We start from the raw sequence: 25945 nt of genomic DNA, 5'->3' as shown, positions 1-25945 counted from the left end.
ACTTCCATTGCCATAACTTTGATTTGGGTCAGTAGTGGCTTCTGAGTTTGTCCTCATCCATAATCCTCAGACCTTCTGAGACCAGACAATCCATAATCCTGAAACCAGCTGAGGTCTCATTACAAAAATACTTTGTACTTGTTTAATTCCTTAGCTGTTTATGCTTTCCCACATATCTTATAGTTCAATTGGGTCTTGCTATTCTCTTGTGCCCTAACATTAGGTTCTGAATGGTCAAAGTGATTTCATGGTGGCTGCGTTCCCTGTGGTAGTGACGCAGTTTAGACTAGTGAGACATAAAGGGGTTGGGAAAGTGTTTCCGTAGTTTTAAAAAGAGACGAAAAGGAAGACAAACCCTTCTCCTGTCTCCAGTTTGTATTTTATGAGAATGTGGCACTCAGTTATTTTGAGACCAGAGGGTGGTTAGACCCAGACCCTGTGGATGTCAGAGCAAAAATATGGAAAGAATATGGGCTCTGATAACATTATTAAACAATTGACTTAATCCTGTTTCATGAGACAATAAATTCCTTAGTGTTTAATCTGTTTGAGTTGTTTTTATTTTTCTATTACTGCTAGCTATAAGCATTCTAACAGCATTTTAGAGCCTCATCTCCAGTCTTACATTCCTAGACTCCTCTCCGCATACCACAAACAAGATTCCTCCCCTACTTGAAGTTCTGTCCATTCCTGTTGCCTGAGGATAATGTCCAAACTTCTTGGTTTCTAACAGGAGGCCCCTCATGACTGGTGTCATGTTTCCCTTCCAGAAACTTGTCTAGAAACTTTCTAACTTATGTCTTATTTTCCAGCCAAAAAGAATAACTTCTATTCTTTGAAGTGTTGAAGATCATTCCCCCTTCCTGCTATATCCTGTATGTCCTTAATTTAGACATTACTTTTTTCTGGGTGCCTTGTATTATTATTCCAGGAAAGAGTTAGCCACGCTTCCTCTTCTTTTTCCATAGAATGTAGGAAATTGTGGTGCTTAACATATTGTGGCTATAGTCAAATGATTAAAATAATTAATTTTGAGCCACACTATGTGGATTTAGATCCTGTTTCTGCTACTCCTAAGCTGAATGATCTTGGACAAGTCATTTATTGTACCTTATCGTGCTTTCCCTAAAACAGGATAATAATTACACATATATCATGTGATTACAGTAACCTATGAAGCTAATATATGTGACATACACACACACACGCACACACACACATATATATACAACTTAGCCCAATAGTTAATACATAGCAAGTGACATTAAAATAACATTATTATGACCATGCTTATGTGATTTGCTTTCTCTATTTGGGTAGAAGTTGCTTATAGCAAAGGATTGTGTATTTTCCTCTTCAAACACAGCATCTTATATATAATGGGCATTTGAAAATATGTATTGAGTAAATGAAGAGGAAAGTGTTCATTTTAAATAAATGAAAAGACATTGTTTTGGTTATTTCCATTATGGAGTCATAGCTCTACCCTCAGTTTGCTGTTCAGGAAAGTGAGTTTGTTTCCTTTCCAGTGATACTAAGGGACGCAGTCCCTTAGGAAAATTAAAAAGGATGATGAAATCCTAGAACATAACATGCTCTTAGATTGAAACTGAATTTCCTAACAAATGCAGTAGAATAAACATTATGGCTTGTGATTTTTTTTTTTTTCAATTTTGCCTCACATATTTTAAAAGGCTAACCCAAATTTAAGAATTTGAATTGAGGGTTAATCATATACTTCTCCTTTGGGAGTTTTTAATTACATGATTTTTGCCAGACAGATCAATTTTGTATGCATTCAGAGGCTAAAAACTCTGAAATGAAGCCTCTTTAATTTATTAGTAGACTTTTGTGTGTTCACTTGCTATACCGTAAAGTAGTAATTACAAAGTATTTCAGATTATTTTATGTATGTTGACTTAATCCAGATTTATCTTGATTAGATAGCAAAGATTCTTCTTTTTTTATAACTTGACATTTGCTTATTTCTCACATGCAGTAGAAGGGACACTGCCTCTTTGGCTCAGAGACCATGTCCCCTTCTATGAGCACTCGGGGCAGCATCTGATGCGTATCAATTCCATCAGACAATGGAAGAGTCATGAGAGCTATAAAGAGTCATGAGAGCATTTCCAATAAAGGCATTTAAGAATAAACTCGCAACCAATTAATGGGGATTTCATAAAGCAGTTTCAAGCCTTAGGTAGATAATAGGTAGGTAAACTTTGTTATATCTGTCAGTTGTGAAAGAGTAGGATTCCGTCAACATGCTGGGATAGATAATGGTGCCTTTTTAGGAATGGTAATCTTCTATATCTGCATTATGACTGTGTAATAACCATGGCTGAGATTCCAGACATTTATCAGATGCACTAGGAAAGGATCCTAATCTCAGAAATAACTCAATTTAAAAATGAAAGAAAAGTTGCTTCATTTTTCTTTGAACTATTCACAAATATTTAGAAAATAAGCTTTATTTTGGGAATAATTTTAGATTTACAGAAAAGTTGCAGAGTATAGAGTTATTAGTTATTCTTTACTCAGTTTCTTCTACTATTAACTGATATTAAGACTAAGAAATAACCATTGGTACAAGGCTGTGTGTATTAACTGAACTACAGCCTAGGTATGGATTTTACCTGTTTTCCCACCACTGCCCCTTTCTGCTAGAGTATCCAATCCGAGATGTCATGTTGCATTTACTAATCACATCTCTTTAGTCTCCTTGGACTTGTGACAGCTTTCCATTCTTTCCTTGTTTGTCATGACCTTGAAACTTTTAAAGAGATGCTTCTCAGCTATTTTTCAGAATGCCTCTGAATTTGGATTTGTCTGCTGCACAAATTGAATGTTGATACTCTTTCTTGAACATAGATGCTAACTGTAAATAATTTTCAAGACAATTTCATAAAATTTGATAATAATCAAATTGAATTCCCCTTTTAGGGCTGAGTAATTTACAAATAAATCATTGCTAATTTCACAATGACACTGAGGCTCAGACATCCATGAGTCCTAACAGTGTGCTTTCCACTCTGCCGTATCATGGCAGTCTCTCCTCATCTCCATCGAATTTACCATCTCTCTGCGCAATGTGTGTAGTTGAACATACACCACAGATGCGAATACATGATTCCTTTATAGAAACTTGCAATCGATATTTGCAGATGTCTTTCCCTAACTGGTCATTTCCTACATCCAATTTATATCCCTGGCAATAACAAGAGATGCTTGTTATTTTGAGTGCCTCCTGTGTCTCTGGTGGTTCCCACATTTTCACCATACCACAGTAAGATAGATATTATGTATCCATCCAACTCTGAGATAAGAAGGCAAATATCAGTGTCAGGACCTAGCTGAAGTGGTAATAAAAGGCACATCTGTGATAATGAATTTTGCCTGTGTGGTCCTCAGTACTCCCATCCATGGCAATTTTACTATACTGCTTAGATCCTCACAGGACATATATTGGCAAAAGAGTGACCTTCCAGTTCCATCCAGGTTAATACGAAGGATGTAAAGTCTCCATTTTTTTTAATGGCTGAATAGTATTCCATGGTATACATATACCACAGCTTGTTAATCCATTCCTGGGTTGGTGGGCATTTAGGCTGTTTCCACATTTTGGCGATTGTAAATTGAGCTGCAATAAACAGTCTAGTACAAGTGTCCTTATGATAAAAGGATTTTCTTAGTAAAGCATCACAAGAATGGAGAAGCATGAATCCTATGTACTCAATTTTGATATGAGGACAATTAATGACAATTAAGGTTTTGGGGGGGGAAGCAGAAAGAGGGACGGAGGGAGGGGGGTGGGGCCTTGGTGTGTGTCACACTTTATGGGGGCAAGACATGATTGCAAGAGGCACTTTAACAATTGCAATCAGTGTAACCTGGCTTATTGTACCCTCAATGAATCCCCAACAATTAAAAAAAAAAAAGTACATCAGAAATGAAGATGAAATAAAGATATTTCAGATAAAAAAAAAAAAGAGTGACCTTGAAGAGATAATGGATGGTTGGAGATATGAGGAGCAAGAAAGGAGGAAGATTAGCCATTTTAGTCAGAGAATGTGGAATGAGTGGCCTGTTGCTGTGTGAGAGGAAACCAGATTCTTTATCTGAGCACCTCAGAATAACAGCAGCATATTGTAAGGGATTAATAAACATTTGCTCTTATCACCGTTATTACTGTCACCATTTATACCATTGGGGAGAAATTCTAAGTATTTGCTCATTTTCCTATTTTATATTCTTTGTTTTTAAAAGAGGCTCTTGAATTAATGGGTACCTGCTTTGATTTTTATACATGTGTAAGCATTTATAAAAGTGTATAAAAGATCATGTGTAACAGGAAATTAAGTTACATGATCTTTGGCCTGAAAAGGTAACTTAATTTCCTTTTTATTTTCTTTCAAATCTTATATCAAAAGCAAATAGCAGAAATTACACAGATCAACATAGTTCAAGATAAATTTCTCTTAAAAACTCACAATCAAGATTAGTTCTCTTTATTATGAATATAACATATGCATTATAACAGTTTATATATCAGGATCACATGAGCTAGATGAGTAATCATGTTAATAGTTAATTAATAGTTTATGTTAATATAATGATGCATCAACTTTTAGCCCTCCTTTCTTAGGCCTATACCAGACATCTATATTTAACTTATAAAAAACTATTATCATATTATTTGCTGCATCACATTATATACCGTGCTCTCCTACAATTACCACTCCACTTTTAGAGACTGATCATTGCCCCTATAAGTTTACATAATCCTTTAAAAAGAAGTTATTGCCAAAGAGCATGGGAATTTCACCTAACAAAAATGATTCTCTGATTCAAATGTCTGATTTTAAGAATTTGAAATAAAAAAATGCTGAAAAAATTTTGTAGTCATTCCTGAAAAATTTTAAATATGTAAACACTTTATAAATAGTAATTATGTTTTTTCCCAATATGGAGTTACTTTTGCTGAGGAATAAATATCTGAATTTAAAAAAAAGTAGTTTTGTTAAGAGAAATGATGAACTATGAAAGGTATATTTATTACAGAAAAAAATTTCAGGGCTTTCTCAGTACTTAGTGGCTCCCATTTATGTTTGTTTCATTACCAACATTTACCTTTGATTCTTTTCAAAAGCATATGCCATTGACAATATCTCATTGACAATAAGAACCTATCTGATTTTAGTTTAACTAGGGTAAATTGGATTAAATAATCCAAAAAATTATCTATACGCTCTTCATAATTTTTCCTGTAGAATTTAAGAATTCTTGGTCCAAATTTTCTCGTTTCATGTCATGAAATGTCATGTTTGTGTCAAGAGCAAAATTTCCTTCATAATATATCAGACATAAACATATTATTCTATCTCTATAAATGAGGTATAAGTTATAAAAGTATGTGAGTAAATTGGCCATTTGAAATCACAAGGTCCATTTTCTCTGGAAGATTCTATCGTTTGAAAGGCAACCATATCTTTCCTTCATATCTAGCTTTATCAGCCAAGAAGCTACATTCCTAGAATAAGTGGGGGAATTTCTGTTGTAACCTCTAATTTCATTCAAATGGATAACTAGAAACTATTGGAAGCATTATTTTAGAACTGTGCCAATTATCAAAATATCATTTTTACTTTAAACTGTGCCTCATACTAACGATACTATCTGGGATTAAAATGTGCACATTGAAAGTTTAAAAACCAGTAAATTAAACGTTTGAAATGAAAAGTCGCTCAATATGGAGTAATTTTACTTAAGCCACTAGATGCCTACTCCTCAAAGGTTGCTGAAGGACTTGTAACTGTTGTTTTTGTTTTGAATCGTCCCTCCCACTCACCCTACATCCCTCTGTTGTTCTTTTAATAACTAAGTTCTGTCAAGCCAATTTTAATTCAACACATAGGGTGTTCATGTGGTATTTGGGTACCTGGGCTGATGTTGAAGACTGCAAGGCCTTTAGGAGCCGGCTTCTGAGGTTTAACACGGTTACTATTTTAGCATAGGTTCAACATAAGCCTGAGGTGTTCTTTTGACATTTAAGAATCAGCTAATCAACAGGATTAGCTCATTGTATACTTGACAAAAGGCCATGTCTTTTTTCCATTCAACTGTGAAAAACATTTTTTCATACAATTATCAAATTAAGAAACAGATGGTAGATCTATATCAATCAGTGAAAGGGTATTGAGGTAGTTTTCTGGATGATTGGCAGGGAACTGGGTCCCTGAGACTGCATGGCACTGACCTTGTTCTGCAGATTAGTGAGAGGGCCTGGGGTAGAACCCCTGGGATACAGCCATTCCCATTCCTTGCACAAAGATAGGTCACTGACTCAGCTCACAGATGACAGGTAGTGGTAAATCAGCTCTTTTTGAGAGTCGATATCTTAATTGCTTTTAATAACATTTCTCTAAATCCCTTCAAGGAAGGAGGGGACATGCAAAAGGAATAGGGTAAAATACAACATTGCATGTGATAAGCTCATTCAAGCTAAGAGGCCCACTAACTGCTATAACCTGGGAACGTAACTCAGCTTCTTTTCTTCCATGCTCAGCACGAGTTACATAATCAGAGAAGAATTACATAGAAGTCAGAAATCAAAATCAAGAGAGTTGGTACATTTAGATTCTTATCCAATTCATAATTAACAATAAAATGGGTTGTGTGCCAATTAAAATAGTAGATGGCTTGGTGCTGACAATCTCTTAAAATAGTTTTATCTATCACTAGATTCCTGAATCTCATTAGAAAATTATTAGCCTTGAAGCTCACTGTATGGAGAAGGCAGAGGAATAGACTGATGTTAACAGTAATAAACATCTATTCAGTATCACCTGTGGGTCTGTAATCCATTTTGAAAAGCCCTCTGCAAGTATTACTTGATTTAATCCTCATATAAACTCATCTGTATACTAGATGTCATGATTCTAGTTCTACAGGCAAGTAGATTAAAGCTCACAAATATTATTTACTTGGACAAGGTCTTCAGTGACCGAGCTGGAATTCAAAGCCAGGTCAATCTGATATCATGTCAAGTCCAGCTCTTTCTTCCACACAGGGATTTATATTTCTGGGTCCTGTTTTACATTTTTTTTCCTCATTGCATGTACATAAATAAAGATACATATGAAAATTCAAAAGCATGTGAAAATATGAAGAGGAAATGCAACACCATCTTAAGAAATGAGAAATTACACATGTACCTTACGATGAGTTTCAAAATCATATTGCTCAAAGTTTTGTTACTGTAGGATGACAGACACAGGCTATACTACAGTTGAATCCAAAAACATTGATTATTTTCCTTCCGTAAACTAACCACTATGTAGGATACAAGGGGTTCTGATTTCATCAGTGCCTTTTAGAAGGACAAATTTAGTTAGCAAGTCAAATGCCTCAATGTGATAATGATGAGGGAGATGACATTAACAGTAATTACACAATAATCACTACCATTTATAGAGTGATTAAACTAGTGACCAGGGGCTTCACAAACATTGTCTTATTAATAGCCTAATAACCATATAAGCAGATATAATCTTTTAACTGAAGAGGAACTGACGTATAGAATTTGGAATCTCCCATGAAGATTTTTTAACGGGGAAGAATTACATGAGTAGACTGACCATAAAGTTTATTGAAATAGGATGTGATAAGCACCTGGACTAGGGTAAAGGCAATGGAAAGGAAAAGGAAATAACAGACCCCAGATATTACGTATTCCAGGGCTATGTCCTGAAAGTTCAGGAGAATGATGTGAAATGATGCTCTGAATCCTACACTTCCAGGAGGCAGGAAGTAGTAAGAAATGTAGGAGCTTTGGAGTCTGGTAGACCCGGGATTGAGTTTTTGCGCAGTTACTCTATATTTGAAGCAATTATTTAAACCATCTGTGACTTCATTTTGTCATTTATAAAGTAAGAATATAAATATAAAATATAAAATAAGAATAATAATGCTGATCACATGGAGATATTATGCAGATTATGTAAGATAATGTAGAATAGTAGGGATTCAATAAATTCCTTTTTTTCACTCAAGATGGAAGAAAAATTTTCTGCTATAAAAAGGCATGAAGAGCTGGCCAACTATGAATTTTTTTCAAAGAAGTTATATTAAAAATATTCGTAATCCTTTTCAGAATTTATTATTTATGAATGTTCCTATATTCTTTTAATGTTTTCCTTTTCTTTTTTTTTTGGTTCTTGGCCGGGGCTGGGTTTGAACCCACCACCTCTGGCATATGGGACCGGCGCCCTACTCCTTGAGCCACAGGCGCCACCCAATATTTTCTATATCATGAAATAATTACTTTGTCCAAGTGTAAGACAAGTAGTAGAAATACTCAGCATGGAAAATGGTTACCATTTACCAATTAGTGTGACAAGGCACCAAAGTTTTCTTACCCGTGTGTGTGTTTTTTAGGCACTATTTTTCATAAGACTATCCAATGTAATATTAAGGAAGTCACTCAAGTGACTGAGCTCAGTACATGTGCTTGCAAAGGGTGCAAAGTGGCATTTCCTACTGGTAGAGTAATATCTCATACGTGACGACAAAGGGCTTTGCATAAGTAGGAAAAATCCATGCTTTGACTATATTTGATCATTTCATAACCTTGTGGTAAAAGGAATGTAAGTCCTATTTACAAATAAATGCATCTGTCTTACCTTTTTTGTAATCTATTTTATCTTTGTTTCATAATATATTTAATTCATGCAATTTCATTGCTGTCCATAATGAGGATGACTTTTTATGTTATTAAGGATAGGATTGGGTTTAATTTTTTTCTCATTAAAATATCATTTGCTGGTGCTTTTCAGATCGAAGTGCTTCTGAAATAAAACAAATGATAATGAAAAATTAACTTTGAAATACATTTTCATTGAAATAAAAAGAAATCAACATGAAATTCAGTGTCTTGTAGCAGCAGTTCAATGCATAACCAAGCAGCTTCTACATCAACTAGAGAAGTTGTGGTTTTAACCCCAAGATAGGGCTGATTATGCTGGTGCTATGGCAACCTATTGCACCATTTGGAAGCGCCTATGTGCTTAACCGCATGAGCTGCACCTCTTCCTTTCCTATAAAGACTTAGAATAAGAAAAACAGAAGTACACTGAAGAGAAGAAACCACAAGAGAAGTAAAGAAAGGACGCTGCTGTTAGCTTTTCACTGTGCAAACAGCAGTCTTGTGAGAACAACACGTTGAAAACCCTCCTCTGTTTGAAAAGTGTAGTTTTCCCATTATGCCAGGATTCCTTTAATGATTCTGAAGGTAAACCAAGTGTTTCTGTTCAGAGTTTTCATTAAAGGGAAATAAGAAATTAGCAGCACATTGATACATCTTTGCTTTTATTATTCTCAGAGAGAGAAGGCGGAGACTTTTGCATAGCCTCGGCAGACTTGGATCCTATTTGTGAAACTGGTTTCTATAATCTACCATTTATTTCTGTTAATGTTTTTTATTGTCTTGTAGGTAAATTTCAATTTTCCTCCTAGTTCATTTAGAAAGGGTTGTAGATGCTGCTGTGAACAATCGTCTATGGCAGGAGAAGAAATGCCCAGACGTTCAGTTTCCTAGCACCATTTTTTTCCTGTGGGGAGTCCCTGCACCCACTCACTCCCTCATCCCGCTTCTTTTAGAAGGTATCATTTAGATCTGCAGAAGCTTTTGTTTATTTGTTTGTTTTGTTTTAAAGCACAGACATAATAAGAGCATAACATGGTCAAGCATGTTCTATTATTTTTCCTCCTTTGAGGATTTTGGTGAAAATAGTGAAGGATAGACAAGTTCATGCTTTCATTTTAGTTTGTAACGGGCCTGTTCACTTTTCTTCTCTGTTTTTCTAAACAATAAGAATCCACCTTGTTTACAGGCATTGGCTAGCAATTTGCACTTTTTAATCATTCACTGGATTGTGTTATTCTCTGAATCCCATTTTGATGGTTGATATATACATGGTATTTTACTCATTGCAGAGTGCCTGATAGCCCTTTATCGCAAACCCTGGAATTAACATTTTTTTTTTTTTTTCCATAGGATAGGATAGTAGAACAGGTGTGGAGCTTTTTAGAGTCAGGCATATTTTCATTTCAATCTAAACTCATTTTACTATAAGGCCTTTAGCTTTACCTACATTTATTTATGTTTTTGAGCCTTTATTTATGAAAAGAAGATAATGCTATCAACTGTAGGCTTTCTGTAATGATTAGATAAAAATATATGTAACATTATTGAGCACAGTGCCATCTGTGTAGTAGCTGCTTATTAAAAAAATAAATATTAATGGCACACAAGACACTAATAAAACAATTTCACTACTTATGCAAATATCCTCTGATGATTCTTTGTATTTCTTTGGCTGTGATCCTTATCCTGGAGGAAGTAAAGAGCTTCAAAAACAGACATTTATAAAGGATTCATAAAATTAAATCGTTATTGCTGTCTGAAGTGTATTGTATAAATCAGGTGTCTATCCTTAGATTTAGATAAATGAAAACAGTCATTTTCATGAAAAACAAAAAGGTAATTAAAATGGATATTAACCCATTTTGGGAAATGTAAAGGAGTATAAAGGAGAATATGGGGAGTAAGGAACCATCTTTCTCAATCTGTTTTTTTTTCTTCCCAGTGGCACAACAGGATTTTTATTAGAAATTAGAAAGAAATACAGAAGAAGTAAAAGGCACCAAAGCTTCTGGTGGTGGTGGTGGGGTGTCCTCAATTGTTCTTCACCTACATTCCCCATCATAACTGCTATTAGAGATTTAAGAAAATAACAGTGCCCAGATCACACCACAAATCTACTGACTTAGAATTTCCAGAGGTGGAGCCCAGGTATCTGTGCTTTTAATTTAATGCACAGCCAGGAATAATATAAATACAGAATTTAGGTTTTGTATAGATCAGTATTATAATACCGATTGCACACACACACGTGCACACACATGGATATAACTGATCCACAGTACAAACCAGAATTTCATAAGCTGTGCTCACAGGAATACTACAGCTATGTGGCGCTCATGCCCGGGAGCATGTCTACAGTACGTCCATGAAAACAATAGGTTTGTGACAAATACTTTTGAGAGATCCTGGGTTAAATAAAACTATATAAATTTCCCTATGCCTTTAATATGTTAGCACATTTTATAAATCTTCTTGAAGTAGTTTGAATTACTCTGAAACAAATTTGATTATTGCCCATTTGAAGACATGCAGACCTAAGACTCTAACATGGCCATAATTATGTAGGAAATGATAATCCCCAAACTAATAGATAAATATGTTAAAATAGACAAAAAGACCAACATGAATAGTTTTTTATAGATGGACATCTAGCCTCTATTAATTTTTTGTTATTTCTTTAGTTAATCAATATGAATAAAATTGATAAGATGATGTTTGAAGTCAAATATAAAAGATCTATAAAAATGCAGGCCTGGTTTAAAAGGTGTATGTGTGTGTGTAGACTTATAAGTGAAAAAAGAATATTGGTGATATTGCATGTGATAATTCTTTGGGACACAGCTAGATATTGATTGCTGTATTTAAAAATAATAGACTATTTGATTGTGTTTCATCTAAAGACCCTAAACATTAGACCTTTCTATCCCCAACTCTGTTTTACACATTGATACCTTTCTTTATTACTTGTATCTTTATGAAGGCGTATGTATATAATTTGAAAGTTTAAATAGCTGAAAGATCTGTAATAAATAAAAGCAGTCCGTTGCTCCCAAGGTACTCTCCACCCTTCATTCCTGCTACCCAGCAGCAAGCACAAACATTGAGATGCTTTGCCATTTCTCAATGGCATTTATTTTGTATAGAGATTTCTTGTTTACTTCGAGATTTTAGCCAGTGTCTAAGGACTCCCTTTTTTGGTCTTGAAATGTTGATTTTGTATAGTCTCTTACCCTTCGATGCAATGTTGCCCCGAGTCTGAGAATATGAATTACAGTTAGGTGTTGTTTCTTCTCCTCTTTGCATTGTTTCTCTTTCTACTAAGGCGTTTTTCTGTTCATCTCCATCCTCTGTCTTTCTTGTTAGAGGCTTTTGATCTAGATCAAAAATGGACATTTCTTGAATGTCCATTTATATTTAAGAATAAGACCGCAAAAAAAAGTATGTGGAAATCCCTGGGCCTGGGTGCAGCTTGTAAATTCACGGCCTTAACGGAGTGAATGAAATCAGAAAGGCATTTCCGCTCCCTGAATCTTCACTTCCTCATCTATCAAATGAAGTGTGTGTCAGTGGGTACCATTAAAATCCCTTGTTTCTATCTGAATAGAAATCTCTGGCATTACTTTTGGTGATAAACAGCAACTGTTTTCCAGGCATAATATTAATATACTCAATATTTTAACATCAAGTCTATTAAAGAATAAGAAAATTATTATTAAACAGATACTACTTCAGATATAACACTTCCTCAGGGTATGACAAGTGAGCAATCTTTTAAACTGCTTTAGGCCCCAATTTCATTCCCTGTAAAACAGAAAAAAATAACTGTAAACTCATTGGCTTGTTAGGATGCATAAATGAAAAAAAAAATAGATAAAGAGGTGTGTATAGAGTCTGCTTCATAACTTTTCAGTGAGTTTTTGCTCTCATTATTATATTTACTGATTTTACATTAACTAATGGAGAGTGGGCTGGGCTATTTCCTGCAATTCTCCAAAGTCCTGACAATACCTGGTCTGTCCCTTGTACAGAGAGAGTGCTCGCTCTGTAAACACTTATTAATTTGATATATTTATTGGATTTACCGTCTGTGGACCACATACCTGTGACTGGGCTTATGGAGTAAATAAAAGTATAATTCCTTTATTTTTATTATGTGTTTTGTTATTTTCCTGCCTTACTGAGAGAGGCGAGCCATGCCTACCTGTTCTGGCTGGCTTTTATTTTTTGTCTTGATTTGATTTTCCCACTATTGTCAGGCCTTTAAGTTTATGGAGGTCACATCTGAATACTCACCCTTCAAAACATGCCACTATTCATTTTAGGGTCGATGCTGAGAATAAGTATTTATTTCATCTATTCTATTTTACCCTTCTGTCCTTGTACTTTTCTCAGATTTGCAGAACTAGACAGGTTTAAATCCCCTTGGAAATGGCAGTCCATTTCCTTTTGGGGGGTGGTGGGGACGGGTGGCATTTAAAGCCCATGTATGCCTTTTGAAATGCCATTTTCACTCAAATTGATTCTGAGTTTTTGCTGAAATGTCTGATCCGGGACTTAGGGGTGTGACTTCAAGGTAACTTTGATTTGTGATCATTTAAACATTTTGAGTTGTAAAAGAAACATATTGGGAAAGGTAAATTCGGTAACAATACATGTGTCAGGATAACACCGCTTTGAAGATCAAGTGTTCTGTTATCTACATTTTCATCTGTTTAATGTTTCTAGTCAATTCTGTTGGTGATTCACAACAGGATTATAATGGGGAAAAAGGCGGCTGCAGTAGATGATTTACAGATTTTTGGTGCTATGGTGCCACCTACTGAAATATTACTGAATATTCCTTTGCCTAAATAATGAAAACACAAGGCACTTATGTAAAAAAGTGGAAAAAGAGTCTGTCTCTGGAAGAGAAAAGCCAGGGCGTTTCTGTAATATGCAATATGCTGCATTCTATTTTATCATATTATTTGATATGTTTATAAAATTTAAAAGAAAGCTCAATGCAGCTAATACTTTTAGAAATATTGATACCTTCTTTGTCACAAATCTATACCTGTACCCTCTTAATTCTCACTACTATTTCTCATATTTTCATTCACCTATTTCTTAATATTGCAAGCATTATTTCTATAATGTTTACATATATTACAATATTGTTTTAAATAAAATCTCATAATATTAAATCTGTATACATTGCACTTGTTATTGAGTCATTTGTGTAAAAGTTTTATTTGTTTTTACCAGATCTGGCTCCACTAACACTAGATAATAGCTTTTAAGTAGCAGAAGAACTAAGGTACCACTAGGGTACGGCTATGTATACCCACCCACTGAGATAACTACATTAGTTTTTTTGTTTTGTGTTGGCCAAGGTGAATCCATGACCATAGACTGTAGCAAAATGGAGAGGTCATGAAATAATTAAACATATATCTCACACAACCAATTTTACTAGGTCTGTTTTGTTTAGCCATGGAAATTCATCACAGTTGCTTCTGCCTGGGATTTCAGTAATGTTCTGATCATGTCTGTGCACACACAATTCAACAGACAATGGCAATCATTGCTGATATAATTTAGGAAGAATTACAAAATGTAACAGAGACATTGATAAATTATTGCAGATATTTGGTAGTACAGCTTCTTTTAAAATATTTAAGTAACTTCATCTACCTTTTACCTTATTTCGTGGGTAGAGGCACTCTCCACAGAAGGGTGTGTTAGGGGACTGCTTACATTTATATGAAAGTCATTAGGTGGTTGGGGGGCGATGGCATGTCCCCTGGACATTATTTAGGTTTTATTTAGCTAAGCTCTTTCATGTAGGACACCTTTATTGTGTTCCTATTTTAAAGTTTGTCATTCATTTTTCTGACTTTAAAAAAATGAATTTAGATTTGTGTCATGTAGTGGATGTGGCTTGGTGCAATGGATGTGTTACTACTTCAAGCTATGTTTTTGTCATGTCTACAGATTTTCATACGGTTAAATTTTGGAGTGGCCTTTAGATTTAAAATTTTATTTGAAAGTGATGGTGTAAAACTTTTTCAGTGTCTAAAACTTCTTTTATGGCATTTATTGTGTTGACTGAAAGTATTAAAAAACACTGAAAATCTGTTTATAGAGATTTTGTGACCAAGAGAACAAGCAACTTTAGTCTTACTTTGATTCTATGCAGTGATGTTGAAGGCTTGGAGTTTTCTTTCAAAAAAAATAAAAAGGGATGTGTGTGTGAGTGTCTGTGTGTGTTTGCACGTATTTGACCTTCTATATAATGAAAATGAAATACAACATAAATTATAATGTTTTAACATAACCTACAAAGTCATTAGGGGAGGAATTTAGAATCACATTCAGAGATGAATGAGCGCAGATAAAACGCATATTCAGTTGAGACATCTTTATGGAAATTAAGTACAAGCATAAAAGAAGAAAAATCTAATGAATCTTTAGACATCATATTGTTTTCCAGGGATGCTAAATTTTGTTGCATTAAAAATTAAAGGATTAGGGGAAATGTTGAATATGGAGCCATGATTAGGTCAGAAGAAAAATATGTATACATGGGTTATTCAATTCCCTAGCACCAGAAACCTCTTCACAGCTGAATAGGGAGTCTGTGAATTGTGATACGCCTGCTTGACATCATTGTGCTTTGGTTTACTTTGCTGAATCTTCTACAGTAAATTACATTCATACACCTCTGAATTTTCACTAATATTTGTGCCACTATAGAGCATTTCCTCAGCAAATTATGATTTAATCTGAATATCTACTTTTAGGGTTGAGTTATTTTCGCATTGATAGCACTCTCCCTCAAGTTATTCTATAGTCAAATGCTGATTAAGATGCTTTTTTAAAGCTTATGAGTTTTTAGTAAACATCATTCTCTATGGAACTTAAAACACTGGATAAAAGAATTTTCCATGCTGAAAAGTTGAGACAAAGAGGAAAGGCTGTAAGAACAAATTGACGTGGGACGAGGATGCCTAGGTGCTGAGAGTATGAACTGAGGAGTCAGACAGGCTCAGGGTCAAGTGCAGGCTTGCAGGTGTTAGCCTTGTGAACGTCACCAGTCACTTTAAAAAGATGAATTTCTAGAAACTCTCTGTTTTGGTACTTTATGTCTTCTCTTTTCCACAATTTAGATTGCAAAACTATATGTCATGTATTTCCTTCAAAAAGTATTTATTGCTATTCAGACAATTAGAATTAAATTAATTTTTCTGAGATATCTAACATGTATGTGGTCTGATTAATAGTGTATTTGTTGGAAACATTTCTAGCATATATACTCTGTATTCATAGTTCTTTTATTAAAAAATAGTTTCACATAGTGTTTTAGCCTTCATTTTTCCCATTTCTATATTAAATACACTAAAACCTCTGTATGTTGACCACCCAAGGGACTGTAACAGAGTGATCAACACACAGAAATGATTAACATAAGGAACTAGGCCTTCTGTACTGGTACGCACAGGTGATTCATGTCCGGTCTATGAAAATTAGGTCAATTTAGGGAGCTGGTCATTGTACAGAGGTGGCCAACTATGGAGGTTCTACTGTATTTGATGAATTATAATTTCCTTTTAAAAAATTTCCCATCTTTTTTACATATTTTGGTGGCAAAAAGCTATTAAGTACAATAAAATATAGTAGTCTTTGAAATTATTGGTGGAGTCAGGACAGGTAACATTGGGATTCATTCTTCTTTTTGTCACCAAACTGATTTCTCTTTTATATTCATTAATCTAATGGCTTGAGGATGCTCAGGAAAATTTTCACATCCTTCTCAGGCTCTATAATGCTTGCTTCTTGGATCTGCCCCAAAGCTGTTATCATCAGATCTGTTTGAGTTCTCCCTTGCATTTACTCTTACTTGAAAAAAATCATCCAACAATGACTTACTAATCACCTCTTATATGAACACTCCCAGGTACACTCCTCCTTCCACCTCCGCATCTCGTTATGTGATTCTTTCTGATCTCTGATGGGAAGATTTTTAGTTATTATTCCCAATCAGGTACATCCATGACTTAAGTGTCTGCAGACGGTTGGTTACATATATCTGTGGATTACAAGCTTTTTCAGGAAGGACCATGCCTCCATCATTTTTGATCCTAACATCTAATAGCACATCAGCAAATATGTATTCCTATTTCTCCTACCTAACTGTAACAAATTAACTTGTTTCAAGTTCTGAGGAATTAGGTGTTTATGTGAGAAGGGGCACTTCAAAATAATTTTGGAATTTACCAGATTATCTGTTTCTCCAATGAAGAAGAGAGGTGTATTGTATGAAACGTGTGCATCCCCTGAAAGTAACTAGAATACTAAAAGGTGGTGATACGTTGTCTTCTTTACAAACAATGACTGGGCAGGACATTTTTCCTTTCATTTCAAACAAAAGAGCTATTACTTACTGTCATACTAATATTTTTCTCACTACTTCTTGGGGAAATCGATGCAATTCTAAAAACTTAAAAGTGGATATAATTAAGTCAGAAGAAAAGGAAAGCTGGTAACAGAAAAATTAAAATTAGTTTATACATAGTAGATCAAAGCAGACTAAACAAGAGGAATAAAAATACAAACAATGTAAATGAAAAACAATATTTACATATGAATGAGAAAAAGAGAGAAATATAAGAAAATGTATGTTTTAATAATTATATACCACCCCTAAGTTATACACACACACACACACACAAAGGGGCGTTTTATTTCAAGGAATAAGCCATTGAAGAATACATGTCCTATCCCTCTGATGGCATCTCTGAGGGGAGAAAATTTTTTCAGGTCAATTTGCTTTTAGACAATAAAATCTTAAGACAGGAAGATAACTTAAAACCAACCTATTCTATTCTTTCAGCCAATGCTTGATTTCCTTGTACAGCCTCATTTTGTTATCATTTGGAAAAGAACTTAACAGTCTTTTAAATAGTTGTTTACTAAGATGGGGAATGAAAACGCCTCACTTCACTGTAGACTGAATCCAGTTCCTACCATGCCAGTAAAGCTGCTCTTTCCAAGATTTCCACGAACACGCATGCTGAGTCTAGTCCACCCATGTTAATTGCTGTATTATTCGACTTTCACCTTTTTTTTTCTTGAAATTCCCTCTTCTTTTAATTCTTGTTGGCTTCAGTCTCCCTCGTACTTGGCAAATTTGGTCCCCTTTGCTAGTCCTTTCCTTAATATTTGTTGAATTTTAGAATTCTATTTTGGACACCTCCCTTTCATATAACTTGGAGATCGCCATCACCTCCATAGCTGCAATATCCATCTATATATGGATCTGTGGTCTCAGTCAGACGTAAACCAGAGCTATAAACCTCTACATTCAAGTGGTATTCAATATTTTTACATGGAATCTCAAACATATCAAATCTCCTCTCCTCACTTGCTTTTTATTTCCTCTTTATAGTTCAGTGAAAGTTTCCACCATCCACCTACCACAACTCACTAATATGGTTAAACCATCAATCTGAATGTTTTCCTTATCACTTTTTCTACCCTCAATCCTCTCTTTCAAAGATCACAGTGTCTTAGTACTCATCAGCGTTTCATAGACTCTCTTCCCCCTGCAACTTCCCTTTGGGGCATATTTTTTCCTCATGCAAGACAATATCTCTTTCATTTGCTTTCCTTTTAATGTTCTGATTTTCCTGACCCCAGCTTTGCCTTCTAGTAATCCATTTTTCATTTCACAAAGAGGTTGATCTAAAATTCAAATGCTTCTCCACCAGACTTAGTTTTTCAAATATCCCTCCAATGGCTATCCAAGCCCTGTTAAGATAAATCCCAGACATTTATTTCTTTAGGACTAAGCTAGTTATATGTTATCTGTTAGGTCATAGCTGAAGTGAATCCAAGAAACCCTCTGTAACACCTCTTCTGCATTCTGTCGCACTTGTCATGGCTCTGTATGGATTATCATTTTTGGTCTATATCACACACTGAATTGAGCTCATTTAAGATAGAAATTTCTATATATTGGTCATATTATATCTCTCACATGTGCCATTAAATAAAATTTCATTCCAAATGATGGAAACAAAGAACTATGTGAATACCAACAAAAGATACTCTTGAATCTGTATCAGAAGCATACCATCTTTTTTTTTTTTTTGGAAAGGTCTAAGATTAGTTTTACCTTATGCCAGATTGTAATTGGTCTCCACTCTCTACTACTCAAATGCAATTTAACATCTCCACCTTTAAGAGAAGATTAAATTCATCTCAATCACGTCAGCTGGTTATTTTTGCAGGAGAGGGATGAGTATGAGTTAGAATGGGAGTAAATGTTTAAAAGGGCAAATGACTCATCACCTTATTGAGAGCGTTTCTATTATTGCACTAACTCTCTCATAACAAGCTGCTAAATAATGAGGCGAGGTAAGTTAAGTTAGAATTGTGCTCCGAAATTCAAACGAGAATGTATTCCAAGTATTACAAACATGAATGTAATCAATGAAAACCAGTAGTATCTCCAAAGCAGAGGTTCAGGGACAATGTGGAATTGACGACCGAAACGTGTATTCTAATCTTAAACTAAACTCTTATTTGTGAAATGAGGCGACGTGCACTGAGTTTAAGACGTGTGCAAGGATATTAAGGAGTTAGTTCCCTGGACACCCTTTCTTCATACCCCTGGGAATATGAATATGCTTGACTAGAAGAAATGTTTAGGAATGACTCTCCAAAATAGCACAGCATGATTATTTGTGCTTTTTGGAGTGATTTCTCCATCTAGTCTTCTTTAAATTCAAAAAATTCAAATCTAACAAGAGCAGGAGTGGATGATAAAGAGAACTTGCTATATCTCCCAAAGCAAAGGGATTGTTAGGACTTTGCCAACACCAACATTGGTTTAACATAAAAACAAATTAATAATTGTCAAATCTATAATGATGACAATTAATGTTAATGGGAAGAATTTTGAACTTCTTTCTCCCTTTCTTCTTTCCTCCCTTCCTCTCGTTCCCCCACTTCTTTTCTTTCTTCTTTTGTTAGATTCTTCCTGATGTCCCACTCCCCGTGTTCCTCCTTTCTTTTCTCTCACTGACTCTCCTTTCCTTTTATTTAATCTATACACTGAAGTTAGACTTGATTTAACACTGAAGACTGCAGGTAGCTACGTGTGTATTACTTTTCTTAGTTGGATATATTAGCATGTAATTATGGGTGAAAGTTTATCACTACTATTTATTTGTGAGTTGTTTGGTCACAAAATTCTATAAATTAAAAGTTTTCATTGGAAGATAACATGCCAAATACACTATTGTTTTATATTTCTGAAATCCCAGAATAGTTCCGCCATATTTCATGTACCTTGGCATTGGAGCAGTGCAATATGATTAACTTGGCTTGTATCTCTACTTCCTAAAAATTCACTTATCTTTGATATTAATGAATGAAGCTAGGATTTCTTTGTACCATGTGTATTTCCGTTTTCGTAATTCCCTGTTTACGTTCCCGTAATTCTCCTTTCCTTCCTTATCACTTCTACTCCCTTCCTCCTTTCTCCCATTCGCTTTCTCTTTCATAGTTATGTCATTTTCTTTGCCTAATTTTGTTGACCACAATTAATTAAAATACCTGTCTGTAATACAACTCAGGTTTTGATTACCTAAATATTTAAATATATCTATTTTGCAATTCAAAGAAGTAAATATACGTTAAACATAGAAACTTTAGGAAAAACTGCAACTCTATAATCCCAAAATCCAGATATCACATGATATAGAAAAAAAATCGGTGTTCTATTCTTTTCTCTGCACTTTTATTAGTAAAAGAGCACAAAATCGTTTAAAGGCTTTCAGTCCATGGTACTACTTTGCCCTGTAGAAAGGTTGTCCCTTGCACACTCATATCAAATGTTCATGTACCTTGTTCAGTATCACCTGGCTTCATGTTTCCTCCTTTTAAAGTGAACGTGGTCTGTGGAAAACATTATTTCAGTATTTTAAGTTGTGTTTTCTTTTGCTACCATGAAACTGAAAGCATTTCTGTCGTCTTGGTTTATTTGTAAACCTGTTTGTGAGATTTGTTTTCCAATCCTTTGTCTATATTTCTCTTCCTTTGTTGGAATTTAGTTTAGCTTTTTTTTTTAATAGTGTATATCGGAACTTTTGTCTTTCATTTTCTTTTCTCCTGCGACCCCAGCCCTCCTAATAATCTCCTTCTGTGTTTCTCTCTTTAAGTTTTTAATTTTTCTTTTTAGTTACCCATTGTGCTTCATCTTTCTGAACCCAATTGCTTTGGGTAGTTGAGAACCCAGCAGTTGAATGGGAAGAGGGGCAGAGAATAGCTGCTTTCCACTATTTCTCTGCTTTTATTTTTAGCCACTATTCTGTAGCTTGTTTTATGAGTATGTCTGTATGTTATGTTTATCTCTGTATGCACCTATGTCTGTATATATGAAGTCTGACATTTAAGTTTGTGAACTCATCCCAGAAAAAGTGCTACATACCTCTTTGCTGACTATCAACATTGTCACCAGGTGGCAAAGAGGAGTACTTTGAAGGTGACCATGATCAGATGGTCTCATAGGATGGCAGCTCCAATGGCCACTCCAGAAAGAGTTTCAAAATTGCTTTGAAGGGTGACGTCAGTGCATAGCTTCCCAGGAGGGTACTTTGAAGGTGAATGTAGTGACATTCAGCCATGAGATACGTAGTACTTTTCCTAGGAAGAGTTTGTGAACTTAATTGTCTAACCTCAGATGTGTGTGTATTTATTTACAAATATGTACACATGGCATATGCAGATACTTCGTATATACCATACATCAGATATGTATGGTATATGGGTTTGTGTATATTCACACACTGGGGAGTTAGTCTACTCAGATCAATATGTGTTTTTGAATATGATTCACATACTTATTTTCTCCTTTCATCTCCTATTAATATAACAGGACTGAACATAACCAGTGCTCTGCCAACAAGTGACCCCTTACCTGCTCGCACCACTGCATTCTCACTTGCAAGCATCTCTGAAAGAGGAAATGACTTCTCAAAGACCCAGTCTCCTCTTAGTCCAGGCAATACTTCAACTCAAGTATCGCCAGACACTTTGGATAATCCTGGTGTTCCTGCTGAGGAAGGTTGGCAGAGAAATATTAATTGAAGTGATACTGGAGAACACTTGTCTTTTTCTAAATTCTTAAGTTATCACAAAAGTTTTTTTCTTCCAATTATGTGGGTTATTTCCAAGTATATTTTTTATGCAAGTGCATGAAGTGTGGAAAATATTATCTATGAAACACTGGTTGACTAAAGTAATGTATGTATGTTGTTACTGGGAGGAGAGAAAAGGGGGAAGGAGAGGAGACTTTCTAAGTAAAATAAAGAGGGGAAAGTTGTTCCCGTGTCCTCTGATCTCCACATTCTTCATCATTCTCCCATTTCTGCCTGCTTAGGTTTCCCACAGCCTTGGAAAGATTGAAACTTCCTGCTTTCATGTAAAAGAGCACATTTTCTTTTCTAGAAAATAATTTTGCTAGTAGGTGGTTTTTCTTTTCTTTTCTTTTTTTTTTTTTCTTTTTTTGAGACGGAGTCTCACTATGTCGCCCTCGGTAGAGTGCTGTGACATCACAGCTCACAGCAACATCCAACTCATGGGCCTAAGTGATTCTCTTGCCTCAGCCTCCCAAGTAGCTGGGACCACAGACACCTGCCACAACACTCGGCTACTTTTTTGTTGCAATTGTCATTATTGTTTAGCTGGCCCAGCCGGGTTCGAACCTGCCAGCCTTGGTGCTTGTGGCTGGCACTGTAACCACTGTGCTACAGGCACTGAGCCCAATCAGGTGGTTTTTCAATTTTATACTGAGGTAAGGCTAGATGTGTCATTTATTTTTAAGATTGATTTATATAACAGAATGCCGTAAGATTTTTCTTACTGATATAATTAGGAAAAAACCTCTTAATCAATTTTTCTAACTATTACATACGCCATTTAAAATTCTTTTTTTTTGAAAATGATTACATAAGCATCCACATGTACAACATTAAATTTAAATATGTAATATTTTTATAAACATAGCTTATAAATGTTGCAAAACATTATAAATATAGAAGCATACGTATATATATGTGATACATATATACTTTATATATACACTTTACACACACATGCACACACACACACAATAAATATTCCATTAAATAATTCTGTTCCTTAAAGATAACCTTTTTAACCATTATTATTAAAATGGTTAAAAATTTTCCAGGCTCTGGGAATATGATTTTGTGAGTGTGTTTGTGTAAGCACACGCATGTGTGATAGCTTCCGTGTTTTCACAGCTTTTCTTACACTAGATATTACTAATGTTTTAATGTCTGTGAGCATGACATAAAAATATTTCATGTTCTTAAAATTTTTTTCATAATGTTGACATCTTTTCATATACTTTTGGCCATTGTATATATTAGATACCATCGTATATATTAAATATTTATTTATATTAATAAAGGGACATCTCTCGTCCCTTTTTATGTCCCTTTTCCTTTGTGATTTATATGAGACAGTAACATAGAGAGGATATCTTTCTTAATCTCCCCACAAAAGAAAAATGTCCCAAATGTCAGTTTGTAGAGTTGGTTGAGAATCCAAAAACCTCACAGTGATTTGGAAATCAAGAAAGCCACGTGGAAGCATCAAGTCTCTGTGGCTGCATCCAGGTAAAGGGCCTTCGAGGAAGACAGTCACAGCCCAGGTGCCACCTTTCTTCCAAACAAATGCTGGTACAGTTTGGTGAACTGTCATAGAGATTTGCTCCTTGTCACCTGTCACTATTTACGTTTTCCATCTGCCAGGGAGGAAGCCTGACGTAATGCTCTCCCCTTCTTACCGTAGGTGTTACGTCACAGACGCCGCCCCTTCCCACGCACGCAGACTCGCAGACGCCCCCTGGCGACGCTGGCACGCAGACACGCAGCAGCCCCGCTGCCCTTACCGCACTCACGCCTGCCACGCGCAGAGCTGACGCCTCAGGTTTGCGGGGCCTTTAGACTCGGGCCAAAGAGAAGGGTACAGGACTGTCGCCTGTATCTAAGAATGGTGTGAGAAGCCCAACCACCTGTTCCACGTGTAGCATTCGCTGGTTGATGAATTTGGTGTTTCCCAGTTGCCCTTAGGAAATGAAACCACGCAACAGAGTTCCTTTTAGGGGAGATGAAATAATAAGATTAGTGAGACTGCGGCAAAAAGTTGCATAAGAGGGAAAGAGCTATTCAGGGTACTCCGTATGTTTATATTTTGAGCAATTATTGTATAGTGAAAACTTTTGCTAGTAGTGCAAATAACGTACACATATCTTGACTTAAAGACTTCATACCACTAAATAAGGAAAAGTAAGTGACTCCTACCATCCGTGAAGAACACTGCGAAATTCTAACCACGGTGAAATCGCTATTTAGAAAACGAGGGAGACGGGAATAGATGCTCATATTTCTCATTCATACGAGATTCTTGCAGCTTAGCATCTCTGTAGTTATAACAATTCAAAATGTTCCCTCCCTTGACTTTCCAAAGTCAGACTCTAAATCACTCCGCCATGCCCTTTTTATGCGGGAAAAACAAGTACGTGCTTTCTCAGATCACAGACCCACGCAGTTGCATAAATAAACGTAGCATCCTGCGTGCTAAGATATAAATGGAAGGTCTATGTGGCTGGCAGCAAAGCGAATCAAGGAAGTACCAAATAGAATAATTGCCATTCTCGAGTGTTAAAACTGTTCCTCGGCATGAACATATTCCAGGCAATGCTAGAGCTTCCCTGTCCCCTGCTTCTTTCCATTCATTGCAGCTGCCACAGGAACCACAGTGGAAAGATTTGGAGCTTTTAACAAATTCACAGATTCAGAAGTTGTGGCGGGGCAGCAGCTGTTGGGTGAAGAAAGGGACTGGGCCTTGGAGTCTGATGTCACACAACCTGGTCCGTTCAGCCCTGATCAGGGAATACTCCCTCTCACGGTGGCTAATTCCATTCAGTAATAATCTATTAGAATTAATCGCCCTAATTAGAATTGTAAAGGCCACTCAGAATCCAGTACTGATTACATATTTAAGGGAAAAGTGGTTTTCCCAGGAGGACGGAAAGTAGGGAATTTGGGGAGGGTGAGGGTGAGAACCATAGAAAGGCATGATGGGAGAGGGAAGAAGGGAATAAGCTAAGGAGAGAAAGGTGGAGAAGCAGGCGGAAGAAAGCTGAGGATGAACTGGGCTGCTGCTAATGCGCTGACTGGGCCAGTCCTGTACGAATGAATTTTCTGAAGACCCAAAATTCCTACCTTTTTTCTTGTTTGGTTGAAACTCTGCTCTGGGCGTCCGGCACTGAAGAACTGGTATTTATGTTACTTATTCTGTTCTGTGGTTTAGGTAAACCTTATGGTTCAGTGGCTTTTAAAGACTGCAGTGAGAACGCCAAGTTAGTTCTTTGTAAGATGTATTTCCAATCTCATGGGATGTACAGGTGAAGTTACACGCGGCATTCCATTCCTGACCGGAGATGCCTGCACACTCACTCATGCACCTGCTCTGCTGGTATCACCGCTGAAACCCAGAATCTGACTGCAAATGCTAAACTAATCTCATACCACTGAACCGATGACACCAGGCATCTTGACAGTGAAATAGCAAAATAAGTTATTGAATGAAGGCTAACTCATGTTTCTTTTGCGTCTGCCGTGGCCACTAGCATAGTGCTAGCCATCTAGTCAGCACCCCATGACTATACATTGATTGCCTGCACTGTGATTCTGGGTGTGATGTGTGGGGGAAGGTAGGAAATGCTTTAGGCGCTTTGAAGCCTGACAGTGAAGAGTCCTAACTGAGTATCTTGTTCGGTTTCTTCAGCTATAATGCTACATTCTACCCGTTAGCTCAGATGAGATTGGAAAATAGGAGAGTGATGTTAGTATGAAGAGGGGTTTGTTGGTTCCGAACCAACCAATTTGATTTTTCCTAGCAAGTAGAGCCTGTATAGTGAAAGTAAAATTGCAGCCTTCATCGGGAAAGGAAGAGACTTTGAGCTCAGCTGCTGCACAGGCGGAAGCCCTTTCATCTCTATTTTAAGAAAATTAAACTGAGCCACCTGCCCCCAGGGATCCCTCTTCAGAGGGGTGCAGGTTTGGAAGCCTCACAGAATGTACCAGGTTGCACTTCCTCTGTGCCAACCTTAAAGACCCTTTTACACTCAGGGTTTCACTTCCATCGACAGGACCTCAG

General features: G+C 36.0%; 1 protein-coding gene across 4 annotated transcripts in view; it reads left to right on the top strand.

Annotated features, from left to right (window-relative positions):
- The window catches only part of PTPRC (protein tyrosine phosphatase receptor type C), a 118245-nt gene that overhangs the window by 33735 nt on the left and 58565 nt on the right, over positions 1-25945 (top strand). For 2 of the 4 annotated variants that reach the window (XM_053606765.1, XM_053606763.1), the window contains exons 3-4: positions 21630-21818; positions 23573-23710. The exons of 1 other annotated variant lie outside the window; for it this stretch is intronic. In XM_053606765.1, the coding sequence (XP_053462740.1) occupies positions 21630-21818; positions 23573-23710 (327 nt within the window). The remainder of the gene's footprint in view (positions 1-21629; positions 21819-23572; positions 23711-25945) is intronic. One more of the 4 variants, XM_053606764.1, reaches the window with a different exon arrangement.

The sequence above is a fragment of the Nycticebus coucang genome, chromosome 10 (assembly GCF_027406575.1).
Source record: "Nycticebus coucang isolate mNycCou1 chromosome 10, mNycCou1.pri, whole genome shotgun sequence".
In the NCBI taxonomy this organism is placed as follows: domain Eukaryota; kingdom Metazoa; phylum Chordata; class Mammalia; order Primates; family Lorisidae; genus Nycticebus; species Nycticebus coucang.
Note: the sequence above shows the minus strand (reverse complement) of the source record. Positions and strands in the feature narration are given on the sequence as shown.